The 26798-nt window shown below is 36.2% G+C and overlaps 1 protein-coding gene across 11 annotated transcripts in view; it reads right to left on the reverse strand.

Moving 5' to 3' along the window:
• Positions 1 to 26798, reverse strand: part of ADK (adenosine kinase) — a 564491-nt gene that overhangs the window by 109912 nt on the left and 427781 nt on the right. For all 11 annotated transcript variants that reach the window (XM_024253829.3, XM_024253826.3, XM_054522434.2 and 8 more), the window contains one exon: positions 10387 to 10422. In XM_024253829.3, the coding sequence (XP_024109597.1) occupies positions 10387 to 10422 (36 nt within the window). The remainder of the gene's footprint in view (positions 1 to 10386; positions 10423 to 26798) is intronic.

Here is a 26798-nt window from a genome sequence, read left to right on the forward strand (position 1 = left end):
TGAAATCTTGAAACCTAACTCTTGAGCTAAAGGCAGAGGTTTTAGATCATCTTTTCAACCATTTTGGATAATTTGAAAATCCATGTCTGTATTCAGTGGGCTTTTTAAAACTGTCCATAGTTTTGGGCTTTGCTAACAAAACTAGTTTATTCTATCACTATGCAAACTTCCAACAGTTATAGAGAAAGAAACACCTATCAGAGGGGAAATATAGCTGAGCAGCATAAATAAAGTATATATAAGAGAACAAATAGAGTATATGAGAGAGAACATTTAGGCAAGCAAAGCAGACAAGTCACAATGGTTTGCAATGGTTACAAACATCACCAGAAACTGGCATTTTTAAAGGGATGACAATTTGTGGTGAAATATTTTTATATTGTTTGTTCACTCAATATTTAATAAATTCCAGACAATATATGAAACTAAGCTTCTAATATACCTAACAGGATGACTTCTAGAGGACAGTTGTTTCTGAAAAGAATAGCCATTTGTAGTAGGACAGTGCTGCTGACTTTTCAAACATGCTGACTATTTCGCTTTCGGTTGCTTATTTTAGAACAGAACTAAGCCTGAACTCTGATAAGATGAGAAGAAATTCCCTCAGTTTCAGGAGACAGACTTTTAGAAATGACTAGTAACAGCTGAAAGGACCAAAAAATGCCATGTAATGTCTTCACTCACCTAAATAAGTGTACACACATAATTAAAATGACTCATGTATATTTTGGCAATTTCCTTAGCACAAATATATTTTACTACTATAGGATTTGTGCTTGTGATTAAGTACAGCTCATATTTAATAAAGATAAGAGACAAACACATTCACTTTATCATCTTGAAAGCAGAATCTTATGAATGTACTAGACGTTCTTTAAAAGAAAGTCTTTCTTCAAGGTGATATAAGGAATAAATTAAGAGTAAGATTCTGGCTGGGTATAGTGGCTCACGCCTGTAATCCCAGCACTTTGGGAGGCCGAGGCGGGCAGATCACGAGGTCAAGAGATGAAGACCATCCTGGCTAACATGGTGAAATCCTGTCTCTACTAAAAATACAAAAATTAGTTGGGCATGGTGGCACGTGTCTGTAGTCCTAGCTACTTGGGAGGGCTGAGGCAGAAGAATCGCTTGAACCCAGGAGGCAGAGGTTGCAGCATGCAGAGATCATGCCACTGCACTGCAGCCTGGTGACAGAGCAAGACGCCATCTCAACAAAAAAGAATAAGATTCCATGGTTGCTTTCTACCAACCCTGTGAGAAGACATACTTTGTTGAGAGCTTTGGTAATTTAATCAAAGAAACGTTTCTTATGTCTCAAATTAAACCTCATAAAACGGCAATTAAAGGACAAAATAAACTTTCCAAGTACAAAACATAATTCTTCCCAGATGTATGTAAAACTTTATTTCTCCTTATACAGTAATTCCTCTCGTCTGTCCCCAATAGGTTCTTCTCCCTTACATTTAAGCTCACACATCTTAACAAACAATGAAATCACAAGGACTTTTAGAATATGACAGGCTTGGATTTACTATTTGTATGATTTGGGGCAGGTTAATAAACCTCTCTAAGCTCCATTTCCTCATCTACAATACTAAGAAAATGTTCACTTTAAAAGATTTTGAGGGATAAGTATGCTAAGATTAGTGGGCAAAAATTAAAGAAAACAGGATATTTACAGTCTCAAAGTATGTCCCCCTAAGATATTCATTACAAAAGGAAAAATCATAATGTTATAGTAGAGAAAATTGACAGACATCACCTTAACCCAGATAGATCAGTTTAGTGATGCTAAAATTAGTCGATAAAATAGAATGTTTCCATAGCCCCAAAGTAGTATCTCCTCCAAGATATTTATTAAATACAATGGGAATTACAGAGGATAAACTAGCAAACACCACCTAAACCTCGTGATAAAGGTTTAGCATCACCAACAATAAGAAACTGTGACACTGTGTACCTCCCTGATATGATGCACCAAGAAAGGAACATCACTTCTGTGGTTTTCCTGCCAAAAATGCCTAATCTCAATGTAATCATGAGAAAACATCAGACAAACTCAAATGGAAGGACATTCTACAAAATGACTGACCAATACTTTTCAAAAGTATAAAGTTCATGAACAACAAGAGTGAGGAACTGTCACAGATTAGAAGAGACTAAGGAGACATGACAAATATGCAATGTGGGATTCGATTCCGGAACAGAAAAAGGAAACTAGAGAAGAAACAGTTGAAACCAGAATAAAGCCTGTATATAGTTCAGTTATTGTAGTTCAATGTTAATTTTCTGTTATTCATTATACTTTGGTTATGTAAGATGTTAATATTAGGGGAAACTGGGTAAAGGGTATGTGGGAATTCTGTATTATTTTTTGTAATTTTTCTAAGACTAAAGTTATTTTAAAATAAAAAGTTAAAAATTGTTGTGAGGATGAAAGAAGATGAGGTAAGTGAAATAGCTTAATGCAATATTTAGCACATGCTAAGAACTTAAATATTAATTTATTTCCTCTAATTACTCTCATTTTAATACTCTCTAAAATGGTTACATACTTAGGTTGCTCCAAAATCGCTAGAAAGGGCTTCAAGAGTTTTGAGTATGGAACATTCAATTACAGTATCTACAAGGAAGAAGATGAAGACAGGGAGGAGTAAGAAGTATGAGTTGAAAGCTCATAAAATTGAGCTATGAGCCATGTACATAGCTCTAAAGTGCTCATTAAATCTTAACTTCTCTGGTCAGTAGGTACTCTTATTATCCCTATTTTATAGATGAAGAAACTAAAAGCCATGTATAAAGCTCTAAAGTATTCATTAAGGTAAGGCGTGGTGGCTCATGCCTGTAATCCCAGCACACTGGGAGGCGGAGGCGGGTGAATCGCTTGAGCCTAGGAGTTTGAGACTAGCCTGGGCAACGTAGTAAAACTTCATCTCTACAAAAAAATACAAAAATTTGCTGGGTGTGGTGGCATGTGCCTATAGTCCCAGCTACTTAGGAGGCTGAGGTGGGAGGATGGCTTGAGCCTGGGAGACAGAGGTTTCAGGGAGCTGAGATCACACCACTGCACTCCAGCATGGGCGACACAGCCAGACCCTGTCTCAAAAAAAAAAAAAAAAAAAGAAAAAGAGAGAGAGAATGACATTGGAATTTTGATAGGGATTGCACTGAATCTACAGATTGCTTGAGCCCAGGAGGCAGAGGTTGCAGTGAGCTGAGATCGTATCACTGCATTTCAGCCAGGGCAACAGAGTGAGGCTGTCTCAAAACAATCAATCAACCAATCAATAAAATAAAGTACTCATTAAATCTGAACTACTCTAGGCAGTAGGTACTAATACAATATACCATTTTATAGATGAAGAAACTGAGTCAGAGACGTTAAGTAATGTGCCTAAGGTCATAAATATAAGTAGTGGAGAATAGACTAGCACCCACAGCCTGACTCCAAGGATAATACACTTAACCATTATTATAGTGCTTCTATAAATGCTAGCAATGTGCTTTTTGTTGTTTTTTTTTATCACAAAACTACAGCATGTTCATCCTAAACCATTTTCCTACCACATTCACAAGTCATTCCTGATCTTGTGTTTAAGTTTGCTATTTTTTCTTAATTAACTTGGCTGATATTTTTACTCCAGCGAATTTCAGTGGTTTTTTTTGTTTGTTTGTTTAGAGATGGAGTTTCGCTCTTGTTGCCCAGGCTGGAGTGCAATGGTGTGATCTTGGCTCACTGCAACCTCTGCCTCCTGGGTTCAAGTGATTCTCTTGCCTCAGCCTTCCGAGTAGCTGGGATTACAGGTGCCCGCCACCACACCCAACTAATTTTTGTATTTTTAGTAGAGATGGGGTCTCACCATGTTGGCCAGGCTGGTCTGGAACTCCTGACCTCAGGTGATCTGTGTGCCTTGGCCTCTCAAAGTGCTGGGATTACAGGCGTGAGCCATCGTGCCTGGTTGAATTTTAATTTTTGAGTTCCAAGATATTTTTCATTTCTCGCTGGGCATGGTGGCTCATGCCTGTAATCCCACCACTTTGGGAGACGGAGGTGGGCGGATCAGGAGGTCAGGAGATCGAGACCATCCGGGTTAACACAGTGAAACCCCGTCTCTACTAAAAATACAAAAAATTAGCTGGACGTGGTGACAGGGGCCTGTAGTCCCAGCTACTCGGGAGGCTGAGGCAGGAGAATGGTGTGAACCCAGGAGGCGGAGCTTGCAGTGAGCAGAGATCACGCCACTGCGCTCCAGCCTGGATGACAAAGCAAGACTCCGTCTCAAAAAACAAACAAAAAAAAGATATTTTTCATTTCTCAAAGTCATTTTGAAATCTAATCTCCTCTTCCAACATGTTAGAATGTGTGAGAGAAAGCTGTGTGCTTTATAGTAAAGAGCACCAGACATAGAGAGCTGAGCTCTGGTTCGGGCTACATAATGTATTAGCCATAGAGCCTTTTTTTTTTTTTTTTTTTTGAGATGGAGTTTGGCTCTTGTTGCCTAGGCTGGTGTGCAATGGCACAATTTCAGCTCACTGCAACCTCCACATCCTGGTTCAAGCAATTCTCCTGCCTCAGCCTCCCAAGTAGCTGGGATTATAGGTGTCTGCCATCACACCTGGCTATTTTTTTGTATTTTAAGTGGAGACAGGGTTTCACCATGTTGGCCAGGCTGGTCTCGAATTCCTGACCTCAGGTGATCCACCCACCTTGGCCTCCCAAAGTGCTGGGATTACAGGCATGGGAGCCACCACACCCAGCCATATAGCCTATTTTTTAAATCTGTTGAACTGATATGGCAATACATGCCCTACCTATCTCTCAAGGTTTGTGCAAGTATGAATGTATTAATGATATGTTGGGAAAGGTTTTATAAACTGTGAAGCCTTTTATAAATGTAGAATTATGCTTTTATTGTCATTGGTGATCACATTGTCTTCCAAATCAAAGAACATACTCTCTTCATTCTTTTTTTTTTTTTTTTTTTAACCTATTTGTATCTTTGAATTGAAGATACATCTCTTTTAGACAGCATATAGTTAGGCCTCAGTTTTTTTATCCAGTCTGAGAATTTCTGCCTTTTTATCATGTTATTTACTCCAGATTAACATTATTATTAATACAGTTGAATTAATATCTGCCATTTGCTATTTGTTTTCCATATGTCATATTTTAAAAAAAAGTTCTATCCCTTCTTTACTGCCTTGTTTTGTATGAAATAGGTATTTTCCGATGCAGCATTTTAATTTCTTTTTTTTATTTTTTCTGTTACACACAACTTTATTATTTTGGTAGAACTACATTTCATTTTAATTACTAGTAGTGTTACTATTACTAGAAATTTTTTAAAATCATACTTTAATTTTTGGGATACCTGTGCAGAATGTGCAGGTTTGTTACAGAGGTATACACGTGCCATGGTGGTTTGCTGCAGCCATCAACCTGTCATCTACATTAGTTATTTCTCCTAATGATATCCCTCCCCTAACCCCCAACCCCACAACAGGCCCCGGTGTATGATGTTGCCCTCCCTGTGTCCATGTGTTCTCATTGTTCAATTCCCACTTGTGAGTGAGAACATGCAGTGTTTGGCTTTCTGTTCTTGTGATAGTTTGCTGAGAATCATGGTTTCTAGCTTCATCCATGTCCATGCAAAGAACATGAACTGGATTCCTAAAGGATCTAGAACAAGAAATACCATTTGACCCAGCAATCCCATTACTGGGTATATACCCATAGGATTATAAATCATTCTAATATAAAGACACATGCCCATATATGTTTGTTGCAGCACTATTCACAATAGCAAAGACTTGGAACCAACCCAAATGCCCATCAATGATAGACTGGATAAAGAAAATCTTCATTCTATTTTTAACCAGCTGGTTATACAAAGGTTAAGCAATCCTGTCACAGTCTACCTAGTTCTGTAGAAAACCAACTGTAGTGTTTCCACACATTGAGTCATCTAGCCATACCATTTTGTTTTGTTATCCAAATAGAAACTCCTTTAATAGTTATGCTGTTTATATGATGTGTCAGTGCCAGATTGATCTCATATTCCGTCCCCACTAACTCCATTCCAGTCACACTGGCCTTCTGTCAGTTCCTGGAGTACATAGTACGTTAAGTTCTCTCTCGTTCAGAGACCTTTATAGTCCTGTTCTCTCTGTTTGAAATTTGTTTTGCTGTTTGTCTTGCTTTTTTTTTTTTTTTTGTCATTGCTAGATATTCATATTTTTAGGGTCATTCCATAGCCGTCACAGCTAAAATGGGAACCCTTCCCACATTCTCTTTCACGGTACACTCTCTGGTCACTTCCACCTTGTCTTGGGGTCTGTCAAAGTGGTATGTACATAGTGAGAGTTCAGTAAATATTTGTTGAATAAATAAATGATTAAATGAAGAAAATTAGAAGACTAGGCTTATTGCTTTCCCTTAACTGGACTGTTCTAAAATTGTCCTCTTTTGGGGTTCAGGCACCTACAAAAACACCACTGCACTCTCTTAGCCAGCAGGGCCTGATTTAGGGTCTTATTTTCAGAAACTCTGAAACTCTGAGTGATCATTCATTGCACTATTTATATTTGTGAAGAACACAGGAACCTAAAAATCACCTAAGGTAATTCTTTGGTAATCAACACCACCTGAATACATTCTCTGTAGAATTCTATCCATGCTGATCAATGAAACTTTCTGTGATAATGCATATGTTCTATCCTGCATTATCCAATAAAGTAGTCATTAGCTACATAGTCTATAGAGTACTCAATATGTGCCTAGTATGACTGAAAGACTGAATTTAAAATTTTACATTTGATCTTAGCCAAAAGGCCGAGAAGTGATGAATTTTAAATTTTATTTAATTTTAATTAATCCTAATTTAAATAGCCACATGTGGCTAGTAGATGCTGTATTGGATAGCACAATTCCATACTTTTCTCTTTCAGTGGTGTAAGACAAAAGAATCCTCATTGGTCAGAGAAAGACTACAAGTCTAGGATCTTCTGGGTAGTCAGGGGCTATGGAGGAAGTGAAAAAAGGGAAAAGGATTGCTTTGTTCCCCTATGGGCAGAAGTATTATTCTTAGAGATCTAAAATAAAAAAAAAATGAAAATTTATTACTTGGAGTAAAAGGAAATAAATGATCCAATAGAGAAGGTATGAATTCTCTTCATCATTTGGCATTTACTCAGTTGCAGAGACAATGAAAATATAGAGAATATATATATTTAGGTTTTGAGGTATTTTCTTCACTTTATTTAAATCAATTTTCAATAGTTTAAAAAAGGCTTTATAATGAAACATGCTTTTGAGCACCTTATTTTTATTTATGTTCTAAAAATACGAACATTTAATCGGTTCAGCTCAAGAAAAGCTAGATTTAAAAACACACTCCAGTCTGAACTGATTTTCTAGAATAATAAAAGGCCTTATAAAACTTTTTACCCCAAGAATTGTCATTTTAAATTCTTAGCAGGTCTGTCATTTAAATCAGGCACAATGCAATTTTCCATCACCTATATATATATATAAAATCCTCTCTTCTGCTTTGTGTTCTGCCCAGCTCCACTTTTTATCTCATTCTCCAGTGCTCTCCTAAGCTGCTGCTTCTCACTGAAAATTGCTGAATTCGGTTTAAATATTTTTTTTTAAAAAAAGTAAAGAATATCTAAAATTTGCAGAGAAGCTAACCAGAATAATAATAAATTAAAAAAAAACAATGCCACTGAGAATATTTCCTGATGAATAAACACTGGTTATTTTTAGAGGCGCTTGGATTGGTCTGTCAGCAGCCAGATCACTAGTGGCAATACTCAGTGGCTTTTGGAACTGATTGGGATTTATAGTAGAAAATGAGGGTAGGACAGCGGCACTGATGGAAGGAAAAAATACTCACCTTTCCTTTCTTTTAATCTTTTCACTTCTTTCTTCTTATTCATGCTCCAAATTTAGAGTCAAAATTAAAGTTAGAAGGGATAAAATGCAGATTTTTGTCTAGTTTGTCACACTAGCCAAGAGTATTTAACGCATTTTCACACAGAAAACTATTAAGATAAAGTGATTTATTTTTGTTTTATTCCTTAAGAATACCAAGTTTCAAACCTATGCTTTCCCATTTCTGTCTAATGACCTAGGAAACTTTAGTGACATTATAAAATCATTGAATTTCTCTAGATAGTGTTCCATACATGGATTACATTTGATTAAAAATATCTATTTGAGGGTACCCTACTGATGGTTCAAATATATTCTGCAATGCTTGTGATGGTTTTGGGAATCTACGAAGAGACACATCAAGACACTATGTGCTTTATTTAATCTAACATATCACTGTCAATATCACTGACAGAGCAGTTTTGCTATGTCAGGAGGTAATAAGGTATGTGATTATAATCATTATAATTTTGCTTATATGCTGTAATCAATTATGGCATATTTATGGCAAAAACAATTCAAGAATCAGTAAGTAAGAACTAATGGAAAGGTGAATATAGTGCTAGCTAATAGAAAATAGAAAAAGTAGTTTGTTGCTATGACTGAATGTAAACCAGGCATATGAAAAGCAAGTAGCTCAAGGGGGAAATAAAAGTATTAATCAGGCTTAATAAACTATTTTTTAAAAACTGCTATGTAGATACTACAGGATCATGATCATTTGTTATACAATAAATTATATTTCTAAGTATCTGCAAAATTGGTTATTTTGTAGAACCAAAAATACATTTTTTATGGTAACACAGTAAACTGACAGGATACAAATGTATGTTCTGAAAGTTTTTTTCTATGGAGAATTCTGATGTGTCAACAGATAATATAATTTTTTAATATTAAAACTTAAAATAAGTAAAACTTTAAAAAATTCCTGGGAATTTTTATTTATATTCTCATGATCAAAACATTTGACTTTTTAATTGAATATTCCCGTGTTTACATTTTGTTCTGCATATAATTGCCAGTTTGGGAAATTAAAATGTGAAACTTAAATTAGAAAAAAACCCACCACTTGGAAATCCTTTTTCTATATGTGACTTAACCCTAGATTTACTGTAATATGGTAAAGCACAAAAAAGCAAACTTGTAAGAAACTATCACAGTTCCTAATAATTGAGTACAAAGAAGCAAGGTTCCCTACTCTGGAGTAGTTCTTTTATAGGATCTTCAGAATAGAATATCTGTATCACATGTTCCTTGTCTTCCTCTATGAAGAGGAAGCTCTATGTCTGGTTTGTCAAGTCTGATGACATGAATAACATGAACATGTATTACTTTGTTGCTTGATAATCTGCCTTTACTACTTTTAAATAGAGTTTCACAAACTCATATAATATCTTTCTCTAGAGTTCAAAGTGAGCTTACTAGTCCTTACCGATACTATTCAATCACCACTCACCTCTTCCCTGTTTGATAGACAATACTGAATATGCAAATAAAAAGAAAGTTTCTACATTTCGGCTGTGGTTAGATTAAATTTTAAAAAATTACTACCCTGTAACATTTTAAGTTGCTGCAAGGACACAGCATTCTACATAGTTCACTCAATAAATATCATAGTCATAAAAAACTCCAACTTAGTTAATTCTCTGTCAGTTAACCTGGGTTCATATTAGTCAGTGTTTTCTAACAATCAGTTGGAAGAGGGATATTATACAGATAAAAAACACGGTTATCTCAGTTTTGCCAACAACAACCACGTGGAGCTTTGAATCTTGACAGGATAACACTTGTATCAGGAAAACAGAATTAGGACCTATAAATTAAATCCAATTATTGATATTTTATTTCGGAAAATGTATGTATATTTTATGCTACCTCCCTCTCCCCAGAAAAAAAAGAGGGAGAGAGAAGAAAAGATAGGTTCAAACAGTAAGTTTATAAAAGCAGGATTTAAATTAATCAGTTCCTAACAACTGTTAAGTACAACCTTTTAGAAATTAATTTGCATAATGATAATCTACATGTGATAGGGCTGAAATTATTTAAACGACATTATATTTCATTATTTAGTCTTGTTCCACCACTGCTTTAGCAGTGAATCCTTATGAAATGTAATGCAGCTAATGAGGTAGCTTTTTAGCTGAACAAACTGACAGGCCCCATATCTGCAGAGGCAGCTTGAAACCGTGCCCAACCTCTTGGCTTCCCAAGAGGCTTTTCAAAATTCAATAAATAACATCTGTAGGCGATGTTGGGTGCAGACCTAGCAGAGTGCGTCATAACACTGTGCTGGCAGAACAAAGAAACCATGACGACTGCCAAGTTTCCATGGCAACTGCTGCGAGGCTCTGAGAGTATAATAGCACATCAATCACTGTCCAAAAGAACTTCATTATCAGCTAGAAAAAACCTTTAGGATCTGTTTAGTGTGCAATTGTGGGTTAACTCACCTCAAAGCCTTGCTCTCTAGCAAAAGTGGCAGCTTCCTGAAATAAAAAAAAAAAAAAGAACAGTTAATTATAAAGTGCTCGGTAATGAAGAAATAATCCATTTTTTGAAACTCATTCAGTCTTCTTTTTTACACAATTATCTCAATATACCCACATAGTTCAATTTTTATTCTCACAGCAATAAAGATTTCTTTTTTCCCTTGGAATAATAATAATAAAAAAAGGCAGCCTAATGTCAACACACTTCACAAGTTGGAATAAAGAAGATGTAGTACATGTTTTTACTGTAGCTGCCACAGTGAGTTCAGGTGTTCTGACCTCAGCAAAGAAAGACAATCCAAGGAATATGCTGGTGGTTGTGTTTTTAATTAAAACAATACCTCTCAAAAAGCTCTTACGTAGAGAAGAATGCCTGCTAATAAATGTATAAATTCAGAAAAATCATCTTTTTGCAATCCTTGTAATGAAATTTATGCAGGCAAGGATCCTCAGTAGATGTTAAATTCATTGGGTAAAAAGGATGATAGGGAACTGGGTATTTCCATGGAATCAAAGTATCTCAGATTATATGCTGGTCACGGGAGCAAAGCATAACTTTATAATGGAAGGATCAAGCTGTCATCACTTTAACCCAGTGATCGATGCTATCACTTTTCATCACTAATAGTGGGATCACCAAATATTCTTTGCCTTCTGTTATGATGCAGTGTGAAGTTCACAGCATTACCTATAAAGTATTCTAACCTAAATACTTTAACATGAATTAATCAAAACCTTAGTCCAGTAACTTGCAGTCTATAAGAAATACAGAGGATAGGGGAACAAGTTAAAGTATACACAGAGAAAGCAATTGAAAAAATTCATAGGGTAGGACATTCTGTAGGATAACTAGCTTAATGTTTTTAACAAGTCAATGTAATGATAAAGTAGAAAAGGGAAAATGACCAAGAACAATGTATAAATCTTAACTGGTTTATACAAACCAGCTATAAAAGACATTTTTGGGACAAGGGGAGAAATTTGAATCTGAAATGAAAATTAGGTAATATTAGGAATTATCAGTTTGATTTTAAAAGTCCTTAATTCTTAAGATGAATCCTGAGGTATTTAGAAATGAAGTGTCATGATATATGTAATTTATTTTATAATACTGCAGAAAAAAATTAAAATGAAGCAAAAGTGGCAAAATGTTAACAAGTGTTAAATCTAGATGTATGTGCTATGTAGGGGTCCAATGTCTCCTTTTTTGTTTGAAATTTTTTATAATAAACAGTCCAAAAATCCTCTTTAATGTAAGATGACAGGGTAACAATAGTTGAGCATTAAAAATATGTATGGTTAAAAAATTTTAATATGCAAAGTTCTTCTAGATTTTAAATATCTTAAGGACACAATCTAATGATTATTATATACCCTAAGGCTCTTATAACAGGTTACTAAATGACAAAAATACATATGTGTAATCAAATCCTTTCCCTTTCTTCACTCTTTGTGCATATACTTTAATTTTGGGACAGATAGAAAAGGGAGGCAATATTACTTTTCAACTCTACTTCCCTCTTGAAAATGAAAAAAAAAAAAAACTGCAGACAACTGTCAAGAGTCTCTACATCTTAACTTACATTCTTCCAAAATTATCTTTGCCAAGAGATATTAATAGAAGGATGGGATTTGAGCCTGAGTAGTGAGCAGATCCAACTCAACTAAAACGACTGTAGCATCAAGCCATGTTAAGGCAGAAAGTATAGTCAGTGTCTTCAGCAGAAATTTGGGAAAACATTGGGAAAAAAATACATGTATGCACCTATGGTCCAATATATTAATAACATATAGGTTAGAGAACCATTTTGAGGATTTAGAAAGGTCAAAATGTATGATTACAGCTAAACACTGAAGTCAACAGAAAGTGATAAGTTGAAAGCACAACTCCTTACGCTATTTACTAGAGAAACATAAGCCTGACCAAGTTACCCTTAGTTCATGTAGACAAAAATAAGCAAATAAATATTGATCTTGACAACTGGTCAATTTGTGCAAGCAAGGTTAGAACTTGGTACATCACATAGTAACATTTGCTGGCGGTGATATCAAGGAATAGGATAAGGTTCAAAAGCTATTGATGTAGTGCTTCCCAAGCTGTCACTCTGAACCAAGCAAATTCTTATATGAAAAAGACAACAAAAAAGCCATACTAGAACCACTTATTTATATGGAACTTCGTCAGAGACATGAGAGAACCCCAGGGGACTGTAAGACAAAGTTCAAAGGAAGAATCTGTAGGACTAAAATTGCACTAAGCCATAAACACTCAAAATTCACATACAGTAAAATTTTTTAATGTCCAGTTTTGCTCAAATATAATAAATTAACTGTAAAAAAATTTATATATGTGTGTGTGTATGTGTGTGTGTGTGTGTATATATATATATATATATATATATTTTTTTTTTTTTTTTTTTTTTTTTTTTTCTTTGAGACAGAGTTTTGCTCTTGTAGCCCTGGCTGGAGTGCAGTCATGCGATCTTGGCTCATTGCAACCTCCACCTCTTGGGTTAAAGGTATTCTCCTGCCTCAGCCTCCTGAGTAGCTGGGACTACAGGTGTGTGCCACCATGCCCAGCTAATTTTTGTATTTTTAGCAGAGACGGGGTTTCACCATATTGGTCAGGCTGGTTTCGAACTCCTGACCTCAGGTGATCCACCTGCCTTGGCCTCCCAAAGTTCTGGGATTACAGGTATGAGTTACTATGCCCAACCCAAAATTTATTTTAAAAAATTAACTGTGATCTGTTATGGTATGGAGCTGACTAACTGCAAGAAAACACACATATAAATGTCAAATCATTAACTTTTAAGGAAACCAGGCCCTAGGACACTTCCATGTCTGTAAACTATTTCAAGCATCAACATATTTCTGACTGAGGAAAGATGTACTTAAAAAAAGTCAACTCAATTTTTTGTCTTAGTGCCCCCTCACACAGGTTTGCTGAGCTGTGCCCTATCACTAGAAAAGCTAAGCTTGTTGTTCTGTGGCTTAAAATGATCTTATCTTCTGACTTCCTCCCACCTTCCTTTGATCTTGGACTGGTGCCCCAAGTCACTCCATTAGAGAAGGCAGCTGGCTCGTATCACTGCAGACTTTCCCACAGCTAACCTCTGATCTGAAGGTGTTTGTAGGTACAATGATGGAACAACATTTATTTTTCCCTGTCAGCAAAACAAACAAAACAACACAGGGGAACAGTTTGACCTAGTAAGAATTTTAAGCAGAATTTTAGTTGTCAGATTCATGACATGCAGAGGCAGAAAGAAAAGACATTAGGTCAGAAAGTAAGGAAGAAAGAATAGGCATACATGGTGGGCAGAAGAGTAAGACGGGTTCCAAATATCAGAGATAATTCCAAGTGAACTGATCGCACTAAATTGAAAAGGACTTTTTAGTGTGCCTTTGCAGTAAAAGTGAGAAAAGAAAACAAGCAAGTGCCCATCTGTGCTGCCCCAGGGCGCCTCGTACTGAGTTTCACAAATCTAATGAAGCAGTCAGGTTAAAATCCAACCACAGAGTGGATGTGACATGTGGAGAACAGCTCGGGTTAAAATAGAAAAGCAGGGCGGTTTCTAATGCAGGTGATTATCCGTGTGATAATCATTATATTTACAGGCTTTCCATTTTAGATCTGACATCAAAAATCACAAAGGAGGAGGGATTAAGGAAATAAACAACCGACACAGAGGCTTTCCTGCTCCCCTGAGAGTATAGCACTTTCATTCATGCATGACAAGCAACAAAAGCAAAACTAAACAGGCCAGGAAAGAGTATTTCTGAGAAGGCTGGATTTCACATTAACGCTTTTTTTCCATTTTGATAACTTTCACTATTACTCAGTTTCTCAGTCAGGTCACATTTTCAGAATCAGTTCTCATTGTTGTCTATGCTATAATACAGTATCATTTTTGGTTTACAATGAATGATACTCACATAATATGTCCTTTACAAAAACAGAGCCATTTTTTCCTTCCTGGAATTGAGTGTTGTGAATAAAATGACATATAATTAAAGTCTTAGACTCTCATCTATACCACACCACTTAGGTTTTGCAGTAGGCTTGCTGCTTCAGCAACCGGGGTAAAACAACAACCAAATATAGTTTTTGAATGGAGGTTAGGGCAAAACTATGTTAATCAGATTAATGAAAACTATGGAATACTTACATTAAGAGCTATTTAAAGGGATTAGCAAGCAACTATTAAAAAGCACAATCCTCAGATTATGCAGGAAAGGAAAGAAACTCAAGTGCATGTTTGTGTATATGAAAGACAACTATGGAGGAGAAAACTTTCTCTATATTTCATCTGATAACACAAGTTCTTACTTATAAAGTAGAATTATCTATAATCAATATTAAACTAAAACCATAACTTGCCCATACTCACTGCAATTCCAATTATTTGTTACTAGTTATATGGAAATACAATGATTTCTGTATACTGACAAGCTAAGGGGGAATGGAGCCACCAGACCAGGTCTGTTTTTTTACTTTGCTTCTTCATCTCTCCATGTAACAAACATTTACCTCCTAAGTGTAGTTTTAGGCTGCTAGCATCTGTGTACATCTGTATCATTGCTACAGCTGTTACAGGCCTTATAATATTGGACTTTGACTCAATAATACTATAACTCCTAAATGGAGTGGTATAGGTGAGAGTTTAAGACAGGGGGGTGTCTGTCTCTCTTTCTCTATATATATGTATAAAAATCTCTGTATAATAAAAATTCATATAATTGAATATAAATTTAGAGGTATAATATTCTCCTTGAATGGCTTTAAGTGCAACATAGTACTGGTAGGAGGCAATTATAGCCAGTGGAAAGAGTACAGGGTCTAGAATCAAAAGGCCTGCACTAAGGTCCCAGTTTTACAGATTATTTGCTATGTAATCTTGAGCCAGTCACTCAGTACATCAATTTCTTCATCAATAACATTGGGGTTAACCATACCTATTTCGTTGCATTGTTGCTAGGAATAAATGAAATACTTTATGTGAAACTGAAATCATTTTGCCTATTGAATTCAAGTTCTTGTTAAGATCTCAGGATAAACAAATGAGTGTCAGAGCACCTAGAGTACTTTAATGATCTGTCCTATCTGTGGATTATACGTGTAGGAGGCAGTCTTCAAAATGGTTTTCAATGATCCTTGAACCTGGTATTCAAATCCTTGTACATTCTCCTCCCCTTGAATGTGCTCTAGACCTAGTGACTTGCTTTAACAAATATATGACAAAAGTGATGGTATGTTTTGTTCATCTTCTTGATCACAAGCCTTCTCTCTCTGAGCCCTCACTCTACGAGAAATAAGTTGCAATGTTGTGAGGACTATGGAGTGGTGCATTATCAATAACCAATGAGAATCTGAGGCCTGTGACCAGACACGAGTGGACTTGGAAGAAGATCCTCCCCTAGCTGAGCAGCGAGATGACTACAAACCTGGTTGACACCTTTATTAAAAGTCTTATGAGAGCCAGAGGCACCAAGCTAAGTAAGCAGTGCCTGGATTCCCTATCCCACATTTTATATATGAGGTTAACAAGAAAAACTCAGGTAATTTCACATTCAAATTACGTCAATAAAAACTTCAAAGTGGCCAGGTGCAGTGGCTCATGCCTGTAATCCCAACATTTTGGGAGGCTGAGGTGGGAGGATTGCTTGTGTCCAGGAATTTGAGACATGCCTGGGCAACATAGCGAAACAACAAAAACCAAAACTTCAAAGCAAGTGTGGTCAGCAGATCAGAGGGTAAGCAAATTCTGGAAAGAAAATTTAGATATATGCTATCTAAATGGCTTTGTATACCTGATTATGGTCAACCATTTCTTCAATACAGATTAACCAGGAGATATTATCCTTCGCATGAAATTTATTTGAAGTTTCAATTCACGTTGTCTTCTGTTATTCTGAAGCAATGATTGTTTCTGACACTAAAATAAGAGTATTAAGTAGTGCTAGAATCCTCAGGTGAGAAAAACAATACTGAGTCAAAGTCTCCTACCACTAGAATGTCTGCAACAGCTGTAGCAGTGACATAACTCTAAGTCATGCTGAAATTTAACAATAAAGAACTATCCACTGTGTATTTCTTTTCATACAATATATCACAACATAAAGACTTATATTGCTAAAGCTTCTAAATATTTTCTCATGCTGTCCTTCAAACTATGAGTTACCTTTACTTTATATTATCTATCAAACCATTTATATACTTTCTTATGATCCCACATTAGTATTATACTATTTTAACTTATGCATTATTTCTGATAAGGAAAAACTTTAATTTGTAAATAAAGTAACTGAAGGCTGGAGAAAATTGTTGCATAAAATGTGAGTCTGGGAACCCCTTTTAAAAGAAATTTCATTCACAAAAGTATCTCTACTAGCTTTTCCAAAGAATCTATCATATAACTTTTTGGAGATTTTCAACCTGTGCTCTGACATTTATTACCATATGCTTCCCGTCTACAGAATGCTGAATAAAAATATTATTTAACATTTTATTGAGTGCCAAAAACTCTATGGGGCAATGTACAGCTATAAAGACACTCATGCCTCTATCCAATAGGTTTATAAAGACACTCATGCCTCTATCCAATAGGTTTATAATAAAACTTAGATAGTATATAAATTATACCTCAATAAACATAACTGAAAAAAAATTAAGCAGCCAAAACACAGGCAAAAAAATAAAGTGTAGTTTACAAGAAACTTAACTGTTTCACAAAGTGATTAACTGACTTGTCTATTCTAGCAAGGAGAGTTATTCATTCCCACTTTTAGGCAAATTTAATCTGGTAACTAAAGAACAAATTAAGTCAGGAAAAAGAGCTTCATCAAAACTTAAGACAGACGAGCTACTTAGACTAACTTCTTTCAGAACAACCCAAGTTTTTAGTATTAAAGAACAAGAAGAAAGAGGCTAGCATAAGAAAAATGTTAGGATAGTAGCCCTATTATTGGGAATTTTATTTCCATTTTTATTTATTTATTTATTTATTGAGATTAGGTCTCACTCTGTTGCCCAGGATGGAATACAGTGGCAGGATCACAGCTTACTCTAGCCTCAACCTCCCAGGCTCACCTCAGCCTCCCAAATAGTTGGCACTACAGGTGTGCACCACCATGCTCAGCTAATTTTTGTATTTTTTTGTAGAGACAGGGTTTTGCCATGTTGCCCAGGCAGGTTATTTCCATTTTTAATGGATAATATATGGTTGGTATAAAGAAGACATTCAACAAATGTCAGTTCTTTTCCTTTCTATCATTGGATTCTCACAAAAACCCTAAAAATTAGCATTATTTTTATCTTACAGATGAAAATTTGAAGGTTCAGAGAGATTCAAGTATGTCCAAGACCATACAGCAGGTAATTGTTATAGGCAGCATTTAGATCTGAGGCTTTCTGAATGGTCTCCTGCTGACGAACTCTTTCAGGTTTTATATGTCTGAAAAAGTATTCTGCTTTTGTTTTTGAAAGGTATTTTCACTGGGTCTAGAATTCTGGGTTAATAATCTCTTTCCTTCTGTGTTCCAAGGTCTAGCTTTCATTGTTTCTGTTGAGGAGACTGCTGCTATTCTTATCTTTGTTTCTCTGTATGTAATGTATTTTTGTTGTTGTTGTTATTGTTGTTTTTAGAAACCTAGCTACTTTAAGTTTTTTTTTCCTTATTACCGATCTTATGCAATTTGATTATGTTCCTTGGTGTAGCTTTTCAGTGTTTCTTCTGCTTTTGGTTTGTTGAGCTTTTTGGATTTCTGGGTTTACAGTTATTATCAAATTTGGAAAAATTTCAGCCCTTATGTCTTCAAATATTTTTTCTGTCCCCCTGCCCCATCCCTAGTCTTTATATATTTGATCATCTAAAGTTGTCCCACAGCTCGCAGCGACACTGCTTGTTTTTCCAGTCTTTTTTTCCCTCTAGGTGTTTCATTTTGAACAGTTGCTATTGCTACGTCTTCAAGACCCTTAATCTTTTCTTCTGTAGTGCCACATCTTATCCAGTGTACTTTTCACCTCAGACATGGTATTTTTTATTTCCAGAAATTAGGTCTTTTTTACATTTCCCACATTACTCTTTAATAGGATTATGTTTTTATTTACCTTCTTGAAATACAGAATATATTTAGAAATGCTGTTTTAACATCTTTGTCAATGAATCCTAACATCTGTATCATTTCTGAATCCATTTCTATTAATATTTCTCCTCATTATGGGTTGTATTTTCCTGCTTCTTTGCATGAATGGTTATGTATACGTGTGCGTGCGTGTGTGTGTGTATTTATTATTGATTGACTGAGACAGGGTCTTGCTATGTTGCATAGGCTGGCCTTGAAATCCTGGGCTCAAGCCAGCCTCTTGTTTCCACCTCTCAAGTAGCTAGAAACTACAGGCATTTGTCATTGTGCCTGGCTTACTTATTTATTTTTTAACAATGCCTTTCTCAGGTAATGAAAGGTAATTTTTGATTGGACAACAGACATTATGAATTTTATGTTTTGGGTGTAGAATACTGTATTAGTCCATTTTCATGCTGCTGATAAAGACATACCCAAGACTGGGCAATTTACAAAAGAAAGAGGTTTATTTGGACTTATAGTTCCATGTGGCTGGTGAAGCCTCACAATCATGGCAGAAGGCAAGGAGGAGCACGTCACATCTTACATGGATGACAGCAGGCAAAGAGAGAGAGCTTGTGCAGGGGAACTCCTCTCTCTTTTTTTTTTTTTTTTTTTTTTTTTTTTTTTTTAGATGGAGTTTTGCTCTTGTTGCCCAGGCTGAAGTGCAATGGCACGATATCTCAGCTCACTGCAACCTCTTCCTTCTGGGTTCAAGCAATTCTCCTGCCTCAGCCTCTCAAGTAGCTGGGATTACAGGCATGTGCCACCATGCCCAGCTAATTTTGTATTTTTAATAGAGATGGGGTTTCACCATGTTGGTCAGGCTGGTTTTAATTCCTGACCTCAAGTGATCCACCTGCCTCGGACTCCCAAAATGCTGGGATTACAGGTGTGAGCAACCGTGCCTGGCTAGGAACTCCTCTTTTTAAAACTATCAGATCTCATGAGACTTATACACTACCATGCGAATAGGATGGGAAAGACTTGCTCCCATGATTCAATTACCTCCCACTGGGTCCCTCCCACAACATGTGGGAATTCAAGGTGAGATTTGGATGGGGACACAGCCAAACTATATCAAATATTTTGTTTCTCATTATATATTTTGAGGGCTACTCTAACGGCCCTAACTTTATTCTGAAATTCAGTTGGTTACTCAAAAACAACTTGATTCTTTACAAGCTTATTTAGAAGCTTTGCTAGGTGAGATGAGAGCAGCTCTTAATCTAGAGCTAATCTTGTCCCCAACTGATGTAATATTCTTTTGAGTACTAAAAAAGATGTCCAATTTATTAGAGGCTTTTCCACTGTGATTATTGGTGCTATAAACTATTATTAATCTTATCTGAGTTCAGGAAATGTTCCGCTTATTCCTTTCCAGTGGTTTTATCCCTGTCCCTGAGTAGTTTCCTAGCATACTTATGTGGGTCAGTACTCGGCTTAAAAATCAAGTGGGAGCCCTCTGCAGATATCCAGTGTGTGTGCTCTATCTCTGTGAAGCTCTGTCTTCTCTGGCACTGTCTCATGCAAATTCTAGCCACCTTGGCTTTGTCTCCATTCAGTTGGGCCACTGGGTTCTGTTTTGGATCTCCTTCCTGCAGACTACAGACTGCAAGCTATCTAGGCAGAATGCTATGGAAATTGTAGGCATGCCTCATTCATTTTCTCTCAGGGATCACTGCCCAGTATTGTCTAGTGTCTAAAAACTCTTATGTTATATACCTTGTCTGGTTTTTGCATTGTTTGAGGAGGGAGGATAAATCTGGCTGCTCTTACTCCAGTACATCCAGCAGAAGTTCAGTGTGGACCCATTTTAAAGTATAGATGCTAAAGGATCCTGCCATATTCAGTAAGTCTGTAATCCTCCATTTATTAGTTTAAAAAATGTATCAGGACATTTTTTGGACAAGACCACTTGATCAGATATATTAAATGTGTCTTACCTTGTTCTTCACTTTTTTTTTTTTTTTTTAAAGACAGGGTCTCACTCTGTTGCCCAGGCTGGAGTGCAGTGGCATGATCTCAGCTCACTGCAACCTCTGCCTCCCTGGTGGTCAAGTGATTCTCAAGCCTCAGTCTCCCTAGAAGCTGGGACTACAGACACATGCCACCACACCCCGCTAATTTTTGTATTTTCAGTAGAGATGGGGTTTTGCCATGTTGGCCAGGCTGGTCTTGAACTCCTGATCTCAGGTGATCCACTTGCCTTGGCCTCCCAAAATGTTGGAATTACATGCCACCATGAGCCTGTACCAAACATGTACATGTAAAAAACATGGTGGCTAAGATGTAGCCACCATGTCCAGCTACATTTTATTTTATGAAGGATATAGTTCTTGATGTACTAAACCATAAACATTCTACTTTACCATAATCTACATTTGACACGCTCTGAAGAATTACCTACTCAGTTCTGAATCCTCCTTTATTTTACATATTCTATATTACTGTAATTTTCTTGCTTTTTGTCTTACCAACTAGAAAGTTCTGTATAGCTAATACATCTTCACTTTTTTTTCCCTGGTCCTCTCTTCCAACCAACAGAGGGCTCTACCATAATGTATAATCAATACATTATGCTAGGATCAGCAACCTACAGCCTATAGGACAAATTCATCCTGCTGCCTGTTTTTATAAATAAAGTCTTATTGGAATACAGCAAATGCCTATTTGTTTCCATATTATCTATGGTTGGTTTTTATGCTACCACGGACAGAGTTGAAGTAGAGTAGCTTAACAGAGACCATACTACTTGGACTTTCATTAAAAAAAAATGTTTGCTAGGCTGGACATGGTGGCTGTTAGCCTTAAGATAAGTAAAATGTATATCTTTTGACAGGGCTTCCTTCATTCATTGGCAACACAATTTAAAAACCAAATAACTTATATTAATAAAAAGGCACTAAAAGACAAGATAAATAACCAATTTTTAATAAGTTTAGATACCTGCTTATGTAGAATAATGAGAAAGAATTCACTGATCAGTGCTTAAAATTAGATGAAAAGAAGAAAGAAGACCTCAGATGGGGAGAGATCAGCACCCTTGTTAAGTGCTTTTCTAATAATTCCTTCCACTTTGTTCAAATGTGAACCAATGTCCTTTATATTTTCCACATCCACATCCCATGGCCCTTCCCAAGTTGTCAAGGTGTGATAATCATTGCCACTATAAGTCTCACCCTCCAGGGCTACTCTAATGGCCCTAACTTACTTTACTCTGGAAGTTTTACAAAATTCACTCTTGAAAAAAAGTAAAAACAAAATGAAAACTATACATAAAACAAAAAAATGAACAAATATACAGGGTACAGTTTTATTTTTTAAACTACTGTGAGTAAAGTGGTAAGAGTAAGGTGTGAGATGTGCTAGATGAATATGAACTTTAAAGAGAGAGCACTAGTTTTTAGCTATTTTGACTAGAACATATCACAAAAGGTCTACCACTCTTTGGCTCTTTTGATTTTTAGAGGGAGAAGAGGGAACAGAACTAGAAATTCCAGTAATATTCACAGTCTAAAATAGTACTGGATAAAATAAAAAAAGAAACTTATAGGACTACATTGTAATTTTTTTTTTTTAATGTAACAAAATGGAGTAAAAACAGAGCAGCATCTACTTTCCTACATCTAGTGAAAAATAAAGGTAATATCCCCCAGGTCAGAAATTTTACCTATGGATAGCACAACCCATCTAAATACTACCAAAAGCCTCTTCAGAGGTAGCAATAGTTGAAAGAGAAAAGATAAGAAAAAAAAAAAACTTTAAAAAAGCTAACATATAAAATCAACAAATATTACCAATAACCTGTATTATTTTCTTCTTTCTTGCCAGCTGATTCTTAGTAATTATGTACAGAGTGTATTGTAATGTGGCTGTCTTAGAAACAAATCCAACATAGACAAGATTTTTCACAATGGCCAGTGGGAATTAGCAAGGACAACCATAGAAATAATCAATACAGGTCTCTTAAGTAAAAAACAAAACTGCCCCACAACTACAAAGAAGTCAGAGAGAAAAATCTTACATGCATGAAAAAGAAATTGGCCAAATGTACAAGTTAGACTATACTCACACACACACACACACACACACACAGAGAGAAATAATACAAAACACTCAGTAGAGCATGTAGTAGATGGTGAATAAACACTAAATTGAAAGTAGGTACCACTGCTATATGGAAAAGAAATTTTTTTTTATTATTATTATACTTTAAGTTTTAGGGTACATGTGCACAATGTGCAGGTTAGTTACATATGTATACATGTGCCATGCTGGTGCGCCGCACCCAGTAACTTGCCATTTAGCATTAGGTGTATCTCCTAATGCTATCCCTCCTCATTCCCCCCACCCCACAACAGTCCCCAGAGTGTGATGTTCCCCTTCCTGTGTCCATGTGTTCTCATTGTTCAATTCCCATCTATGAGTGAGAACATGCGGTGTTTGGTTTTTTGTCCTTGCGATAGTTTACTGAGAATGATGATTTCCAATTTCATCCATGTCCCTACAAAGGACATGAACTCATCATTTTTTATGGCTGCATAGTATTCCATGGTGTATATGTGCCACATTTTCTTAATCCAGTCTATCATTGTTGGACATTTGGGTTGGTTCCAAGTCTTTGCTATTGTGAATAGTGCCACAATAAACATACGTGTGCATGTGTCTTTATAGCAGCATGATTTATAGTCCTTTGGGTATATACTCAGTAATGGGATGGCTGGGTCAAATGGTATTTCTAGTTCTAGATCCCTGAGGAATTGCCACACTGACTTCCACAATGGTTGAACTAGTTTACAGTGCCACCAACAGTGCAAAAGTGTTCCTATTTCTCCACATCCTCTCCAGCACCTGTTGTTTCCTGACTTTTTAATGATTGCCATTCTAACTGGTGTGAGATGGTATCTCACTGTGGTTTTGATTTGCATTTCTCTGATGGCCAGTGATGATGAGCATTTTTTCATGTGTCTTTTGGCTGCATAAATGTCTTCTTTTGAGAAGTGTGTGTTCATATCCTTCACCCACTTTTTGATGGGGTTGTTTGATTTTTTCTTGTAAATTTGTTTGAGTTCATTGTAGATTCTGGATATTAGCCCTTTGTCAGATGAGTAGGTTGCGAAAATTTTTTCCCATTTTGTAGGTTGCCTGTTCACTCTGATGGTAGTTTCTTTTGCTGTGCAGAAGCTCTTTAGTTTAATTAGATCCTATTTGTCAGTTTTGGCTTTTGTGGCCATTGCTTTTGGTGTTTTAGACATGAAGTCCTTGCCCATGCCTATGTCCTGAATGGTAATGCCTAGGTTTTCTTCTAGGGTTTTTATGGTTTTAGGTCTAACGTTTAAGTCTTTAGTCCATCTTGAATTAATTTTTGTACAAGGTGTAAGGAAGGGATCCAGTTTCAGCTTTCTACATATGACTACAAACTATACTACAAGGCTATAGTAACCAAAACAGCATGGTACTGGTACCAAAACAGCGATATAGATCAATGGAACAGAACAGAGCCCTCAGAAATAACGCCACATATCTACAACTATCTGATCTTTGACAAACCTGAGAAAAACAAGCAATGGGGAAAGGATTCCCTATTTAATAAATGGTGCTGGGAAAGAAATAGGTTTTAAGAGATACTGAATACTTCTGCAAAGTTCATAATGCATTTAATAATGAAATAGCCAATTATCTTAGGAGCCAATTATCTCAAAACAGAATCAAGAAATGTATCTACCATGTAGACCCTCCTTTCAGAATGTGAGATAACACATTATCCAACCTTAGTGCCTGCTTGTGATTTTCTGTAGTCTCCATGACAAAGAATGAGTTCTGCTTGGGTATCAACAACACAATGGAAACTGAAGGTAATACAGCACGTAGGTAGTTACAAAGTAGTGGCATTTCTATTGTACCGAACATTATAAAGCGACTGGGCTAAGAGATGAGATGTAAAATTAACTTTTTGTTAACAGCCATCTGACTTATGATAAATAATACTACAAATTCCACCTACACTTATCTCAGAAACTTTTCTCACGGGTTACCAACCTCAGTCTTTCTTCTTGACCTTTTTGAATAGGACTTGATCTCATTTTTTCCAGGGAAGAAGGATTTCTGCATAGTGTAACGTTTAGAAATATTTATTTAAGATATAAGTTGAGTATTAATTCCCTTTTATTCTTTCAGAGATTTAATTTTAACTCCCATCCAAAATTTCTTAGCATCTCCTATTACTTTTCATTTTGTGGCTAAATATTTTCTTTCTTTTAGGTCTTTTGTCAATTTTCCCCATGCACTCTAGCATATTTAATTTCTCTCTTTTGGATCTTCCAACTCCACTGGATAATTTAATACATGAAAAATGAGACTTTATGAGTATTTTAGAATTTGAATTTCCCCACCCTTTCCTAGGAACTCTCTTCCCCTCTTTTCTGTTGCATATCTTTATTCCCATTCTCTCACTTTTCTGTTGCTTATCTTATTTGCTACATTCCCTAAATGCAGTCTTTCTCTAAAAGTTCAGTTTTTAACTTTCCAATCTTTTCTCTTTACTTTTTTTTCTCTGGGGTGGGGGGTAATTTCTATTATTCCTTTCCTTTAACATTGTAAGATATCCTGCCTCACTTTCTGTATCCTTCTGACACTTTCTCTTTCTTTAAGTTCTGTCAAGTCCATTTTATATGCATAACCCCTATAATACCTAAAACTCTTGTTTCCAATCCTACTCACTCAAAACTAGGTCAGGCCTGTATTAATTCTTACTCAGGTTATTGTTGTAGTCTCTTAACCAGTCTCCAGTACTAGTCTCACTTAGTTTGAAGGCATCCTTGCACACAACTGTTAGATTCATCCTCCTAAATATCAACTCTGATTAGCTTTTGCTTGAAAAAACTAACTACTGCTTCCTGATAAAAGTTCCAGTTCCACAGTCTGACTTTCAGAGGTCCTTCATAATCTGCCCCTACTTTTCCTTTCCAGCCAGATCTTTTACTATTCCCTTACACATGTACCAGGTGCCAGTCAAACTAGAATACTTGCTATTCTCTGAACATGCCCCAGGCTTTTTTGCCTTCATGCTGCCTCGCACATGTAGGCACTAAGTGAATTAGAATACCTTCAACCACTCTTGTCAAAATCCTACCCATCCCTCCGGGGTTAGTTCAGCCATCTTTTGCATAACAGAAGTCCTCTTGAATTGTTCATGTTTTCTCCTTTCTCTACCTCCAGGAGTGGCTTTCTGCATTGTACAAGAATTTGGCTCAAGTTGTAAAGGCTTCTTTTATAACAATTATGTGCAGACTGCAGACATAGTTATTTGTATAGATAGCTTATCTCCTCTACTAGATTATACATTCTTGGTGCAGAAACTCTTTTTCATTTAGTATCCTCAAAGCATCTAACATACTACTCTGCACAGAATAGATAATAAGTCCTCGCTGATTTACCAAATAGCAAGGATAAAGCACTCACCTACATTAAGCAAAGAAGAAAAGAGAAGCCCTCAAAGAAATCTGCATTAGATTGACACTGACTTGATTTTTTTGTGGTTCATACTTAATTTTGGGGATCAGAGTTGACTGACTTTAGTGGTCTGAATATTCTTCTATTATGCTATTTCTTATGTTGCATTAAATTTATTTGTAGTCTGTTGCCCCCCAACCTAGTTTATCAGCTTCTTCAAAACAAAGTTTTCTATCACATCCTAAAACTGCCTCACACATAGTATGAATTAAGTAAATGTGGATTAGAATGAGTTAATTTGATTATTCTAGTAGTAGAATCTTTGCTTACAAAGGTAAAAAATTTTTCTACTCATATGCATTAAGAGTTTCAGGGATGGTAGCAAAGATCTGGCTAAAGACTTGGGAAAGTACTGGTCTGATGTGTTCTATAAGAGTACTTATGCAATCCATATTTTGTGCCATTCCTGAAGTTGTCCTGCTGTGGGAAGTTATCCTCAAGGATTCTGGTATTGTTTCATTTCCAATATCAAACAAAATCAGGGAAAGAGATTTTCCTGAAAGAATATTATATTTAAATCTTTAATTACAGTTGTATTTTCAAAGATGGATGCAGTCCAGACATTACTGGTAGATACTGGATATCAAAGAGTACAATAAAGCAGAATAACAAAGCCAAAGCCAAATGCTTTGCTATGAAAGTAGCAAGAATGGCCAGGCACAGTGGCTCATGCCTGTAATCCCAGCACTTTGGGAGGCCGAGGCAGGCGGATCACGAGGTCAAGGGAGCAA

The sequence above is a fragment of the Pongo abelii genome, chromosome 8 (genome assembly GCF_028885655.2).
Source record: "Pongo abelii isolate AG06213 chromosome 8, NHGRI_mPonAbe1-v2.0_pri, whole genome shotgun sequence".
NCBI lineage: Eukaryota > Metazoa > Chordata > Mammalia > Primates > Hominidae > Pongo > Pongo abelii.